The sequence below is a fragment of the Sinocyclocheilus anshuiensis genome, unplaced genomic scaffold (genome assembly GCF_001515605.1).
Source record: "Sinocyclocheilus anshuiensis isolate Anshui unplaced genomic scaffold, SAMN03320099.WGS_v1.1 scaffold63, whole genome shotgun sequence".
Classification (NCBI taxonomy): Eukaryota; Metazoa; Chordata; class Actinopteri; order Cypriniformes; family Cyprinidae; genus Sinocyclocheilus; species Sinocyclocheilus anshuiensis.
In genome coordinates this window covers 3,657,724-3,663,613 of record NW_015552625.1, presented here as the reverse complement: position 1 = coordinate 3,663,613, position 5,890 = coordinate 3,657,724, and the positions used below count along the sequence as shown (strand labels likewise).

General features: G+C 39.6%; 1 protein-coding gene across 1 annotated transcript in view; it reads left to right on the top strand.

The window, feature by feature from the left end:
* Positions 1-5,494, top strand: part of atrnl1a (attractin-like 1a) — a 271,222-nt gene extending 265,728 nt beyond the window's left edge. Inside the window, exon 30 of the mRNA XM_016457834.1 lies at positions 4,639-5,494. Coding sequence (XP_016313320.1) covers positions 4,639-4,763 — 125 coding nt within the window. The 3' untranslated portion in view covers positions 4,764-5,494. The remainder of the gene's footprint in view (positions 1-4,638) is intronic.
* Positions 5,495-5,890: the final 396 nt, after the last annotated feature.

Genomic DNA, 5,890 nt, shown 5'->3' with positions numbered 1-5,890 from the left:
GCTTTGAATACACCCGGCATCCTAGTTTTCCTCATCTACTTGTACTTTGTGATCAACGAACAAGGGTTGCACGATAAATCGCATGTGACTGTCATGCGCATCTCGTCAGTAAAGCCGATTCTGTGATTAATAGTAAATCTCCATCACGTGCTTTCAGATGGAGCGGCATTTAATACACACAGCCGTAGATCACTGCAATATCGCGTTCAAGTTGAATGTAAGGGAAATGTCATTTTGGAATTTCTGTGGTTTAATGTGATATTGTTGTTCATGTATGTTCATGAGGAAATTTTCTTTTATTGTTGTAATTAATTTATAGCATTAACAAGATGACCCGTTGAATTCTTTTTGGAGCGATGACTGATTGAATGTATTTTTAGTCCAGTGCCTGCATATAAGATTAGTATTGACCAAGTTCAGAGGCTGTCATATGTGGATCAACTTACTATGTTGAGTATTTTCAACAGTTTCAATATGAAAAATAACTTTTATATTGATTCAATGGATTTATTGCATTTTGGACAAAAAAAAACTTGGCAACACTGTAGCTTGCCTACTTGATGCTTCCTCTGAAGACTGCTTAGATGTGTTCGACTTCGAACACACCTCTTTACTCTTGCGTGTCACGTGACAATGTAATCACAGCCTCTGCTGTTGAAAAATCGCATATTTTCATATTGCGATATTACCGCAAATGCAATTAATTGTTCAGCCCTAGTTGTAATGGGCCAATATATGTAAGCAATAAGGTACGAGAGGCCGTGCTGTATTGTGAATAAGTCACGGCTGAAGGGCATTGTTAGGCACGACGCAAAGCGATGGGGGGGGATGCGTGGTCTCAAAATTAAAGATGAAAGATGCAACATAACGCCAGCAGGGGTCCCTCATACTTCATTAAATAAATAATGATAATTTTGCTGAAATACATAATACAAGGAACAGTTTTAATGCTATATTATTGATTGTTTATGTTGTTAAGGGTGGTTGCTAAGTGATACACAGAACTGTTGGGTGAAGCGGTCATAGCCGTGCTGTATCGTGAATAAAACACAGCTGCTGACCAATCAGAATTGAGGACTGGAACTCACTGTTTTATAAATATACATCACTATGATCTGTCATATGACAATAGCTACTTAAATGGCTACAGAAAAAAAGTATGAAACAACATAAGGGTGAATAAATAATGACATAATTGTCATTTTTGAGTGAACTATCCATTTAATTGCTGTGGGCCTCCGAGCGGAAGGTTTAAAACCTCTTCAAAACTTCTAAACTGCATTAGCATTCGTCACAGTGCTGATGTTTGTGTGCTAGCGCTGTTAGCCGTTGTCACCTATGCTGTCAGGCCTGTGTTGTACAATAAACACCAAGTGAGTTCATTACCCTAACCTTAATCACACGAGTAACATTGAAGTTAAATGATGTTGTTGACCCCCACCACACCAGATCTTACGTCCCGCCAGTGGCTTGCGAATGACGGGTGAAGTCATTATGACTCAAGGAAATATAGAAAGTCAGGTTGAGAGTGTATTCCCTCTCAGAGTAACCTTGGCGTCACACTGAGGCTGGAGTCTGGCTGATTGCTTGCGGAAAACACTCATCAGTTGAAAGAGTGACCTTGGTGTGGCATAATGACACTTTGTGAAGAGGCAGGTGGTGCGAAGAGACAGCTGCTCGTTCGGCTCCCGCAGAGACATTCTTCCGATTATCTCTGGAACTTGTCTCACGCGCAACGCTCACGGCAAACGCGGGCCGTGGCGGGAAGGCATTTACGCTTCACATGGATGAGACAACGGCCGTTTCCAATAATGGAGGTGCTATAAAGGGTTCATTTACAGTGATGCATGCCTCAGGTCAACAAAGTCTTTCTGATTACCTTTAATGGAGTTCTCGGATTCGCACATCCTGTCTCAAAGTGCAGGATTCATCAGGGTTAATCATGCAAGCAGTTCACCTGCCAAAGATCACAATAATGAGTTTGATTTTCCATTAGCTGAGAGCACTTTAGCCTTCTCCTCATGCACACCTGATTTGATTCACCCTCGCAATTAATTCACTTGAGACGGACAGCTCTCCTCGGTGGAAAACATTTTGTTCCTTAGATGATGTTGTCCTATTGTTATGTAGAGTGTGTGCTGTAAATAAATGCAGTTCATTCAAATACTGGGTCAAGAAGGTATTGATATTCTGATATATAATGATATTCTGAAAAGGTAATTGAAAGAAATTACACCAACAATCATGCTTTGGTGGAATAGTGTCAAAAATATTAGGTCCATCCATGCAAAGTTGTATATTTATTAGGGCTGGGCAAGTTAACGCGGTATTATCGCATTAACGCATTAATTGATTAACGCCGACAATTATTTTATCGCGCCTTTACGCAGTTTTTTATTATTATGAAAGTCCGTTGCTCACTGGCTCTGAATACACATACAGACAAACCATAGGTCACAGGAGGGGTGGGATGTTGATCAGTACTGGCTTGGGATGGGCGTCATCACGCATCTCAACCAATGAGAGCATTTGGGGTGGGCCTAAGACTGCAGCAGTGCTCACATGAAGCGCTCACGACTTCAGAAGTGGGAAATAGGAAGTTTCCGCAGAATCCGCATGTGAAGGCAGCAGAGAAGCGCTCTCGCTCAACACAGTGGAGTGCATCATTTTGTTAACTTTGTGGTTTATTATTTTGAGTCGTTTGGGACGCGGTAACACACAATATATTGCTTTACAGCTCTATCACTTTTGCCGCTCAGAAATGTTCACGCAATCATGCTGCACGTATCAGAAGTTCCGCGCTCCGCTCACACTGCATGCGTACCGCGCCCGAGCCCAAGTGAACCGCACTCTGCCCCACCTCTTCCAACCGAGCCAGGGCCGGCTAAACGAACCAAGCCCGAGCGTGGCACGGAGCGATCAGACTAGTCAAACGAACCGAGCTTTGGGGGTCAAACGGGCTCGGGCGCACGGTTAAGATTGCCTAGTGTGAGTACATCCTTATTCTCCCGCATCCCACACGAGTCTCTACCCGCCCGCACTTGCCCATCAAGTGTTGTCCCACGCTGCACTCTGTCCCACGATAGTGCAGGTCTCTACTCGGAAGGTGCCTGTTATACTGTTATGATCGTGTTATGATCGAGGCGCTGGACTCTGAGCATAACTTGTTTTTCTATAACAAACTATAAAATATTTTCTATAAAAACATTCATGCCCTAGCAGTGGCAAATAGCTTTTGTTTTATATTTAATTTGATTACATTAATGTTATAAGTTGAGATTTACAATAAATATTTTAACTGCTACTATGTAAAAGGAATACTGCTGTAAAAATGAATCTTATTTGTTTAAAGAGTTTGCAAACCAAACGTTATTGCACTTTTGTTCATATAGCAGTACTGTTAAATGAAAAAAGTGCACAATACACTACTTTTGAATTCATTATTGAATTTTGTCATGTAATCATGCGATTAACTCTTTCCCCACCATTGACGAGTTATCTCGCCTTTTACAAGAAAACGTGTTTTTACGGCTTTTCGTGTTTTCACTGTTAAACACTCGGGGGCGCTATTACACATCTTCTGAACAAGTACAAAACCTCCCGAACAAAAACACACATAAACAGGATGGAGAAACAAGCGATCTCTTATGTAAACAAATGCATATGAAAAATAATGCGATCATCAGCAATAGACAGCATATAAATGACAACTGCATAATGTTATGGAGTAAAATGTTGATCCAAGAAGTAGTATATGTCTGTGCAAGCTTTGGAGGTGTTGATGGAAGCGATTTACTGGATTTATACTTTGATAATTATACTGAATATTATCCAGACGTAGTTTTTGATAAAAATGTGATTTTCTCACCTTTTTGCTCAAAATTATGCATTTTTATGAAATCTACCTATATTCAAGTGTTGATAAAAAAAAGAATGCTTCAAGCTAGAATAAAACTGATTTTTTTTTTGTTTAAAAGTAGAGGCTCTGATCTTTATTTTGGTGTATTGCATATTCAAATATTCATGCAGCAAAATATACTGGAGGCCATCAAATTTGAGTGAAAATCATCAAAATCGCTGGCGGTGGTGAATGATGAATGTGGCCTGTAGCATTACGAGTCTGATCAAACTATATCAGATACACTACGTTGTTTCCTCATTTCAGGATTACAAAGGTAAACAATGAGCTTTCAGACTTTGCTCTTAGATCTGACATGTACAGACAGAAAAAACATCCCTGCTGCAATACTGATAATCTTATAATCTTATCCCAGTAATAAGCATTGGCACTTTTGTCTTTAAAACATTTATTTTTGCTAGTTTTCAGATGTATTTTAGCATAGATTTATATGATTTGTATGATTTCCAACCAAGCTGTAATGCTGAATGCAATGTTTTCTAAAATTCCCTGTGGCCAAAAGTGCGTACAGTTGTAAAAACAAAAAACAAATAGCAATGTGAACTGCACTGATGGTTGTAAGATGAGCTTGAACTGCTGTGATATTGACAGACACTGAGGTTTGTTTAAGTGTCGGTGTGCTCCTATCAGGAGGCTGCGCCTCACCTGCTGAACTTCTGAGTCCTCTTCTTTGAAGCTCACTTCCTTCCCTTTCTCTCATCTCTTCCTTCTCCCCACAGGCATTACCATAGCCAGTGCTCTTATTGATACGTCTCAGCAGAGGGCCGGCGACTTCAAAGACAAGTGCTTGAGTCTAAAGAGCCGTAAACAGCAGCACACGGTGCACCAGGGAACCTGCGTTTGAACCAGCCGACTGACCTCACTGGACACACTGTTTCTCAGCTTTTTTCTCCTTCTCTCTCGTTCTCTACCACTACAAGGAGATGGTGTTGATGAGCGGGGAGCTCTTGAAGTGTAAATGTCAAAGGAGGGTCGAGACATTAGTAGTCCGTGTGTGGCTCCTCCTGAATTGCACGCTCCATAGTGGAGCTCGTATTCCCTCAGTATTGCTTGAACCTCTGTGGAGGACATCTGCATTTTGATTGCACCCACTGGGTTTCTGTTTGCAACAGCCATTTCTCTTAAAGGGAGGGAGTGTGTAGATGAAACTCACTCGGACCCAAAATAGTAACAAGTTTCAGGCCAGAATTAATCGCCTGATCACGCATGTAGAGCATTCAGAATAAACCTGCTTCTACTTTCAGGGTTTTGTCTTGTTATTTAGTGAAGTGTCTGTTGATGACTCTTTAATAGACTAATTATCGTTAGCCGAGGACTGTATTTGGTACATACTGTATGGTGTTTTGTAATGGTCTTGGGTCTGTGGAAAGTTTAATTTTAGAGATTAGATTGGATTTGTCTTGCAAAACTGACATTTGTGTCTCCTAGTGGCCACACACAAACTCACGCACTTGACCACATGAAATTAAAACTGGAGTTTTTGGCTTTTTGTCCGTATATTTTAGATTTGAGGTTGTCTAGATGCTACACTGAAAAGATTTTGGTATAGGTTTACATTTCTCACAATTAGAAAGAGCAACAAGTAACACATTGAATTAAACATGTTTTTTTTAAGTAGAAAGACTGTAAATATATACTTCAATAATCTTTATTTAATTTATAACTTTGAAAAATTATTTTTTTATGCTAGCTAAAATTCACTTTTTTAGCAGATATACTCTACCATTCTAGTTTGGATTCAGTAAGATTTTTTTCTTTAATATAAATGTTTTAATCAGCAAGGATGCATTAAATTGATCAAAGGTGACAAAACATTGTAATTTAATTCCACCGTATTTCAAATACATGCTTTTATTTTAAACTTTCTATTCATCTCTCTTGGGGGGAAAAAACAGTTATCAGAGTTTCTACAAAAATATTAAACAGTACAACTGTTTCAACATCGATAATAAGCACCAAATATTAGAATGA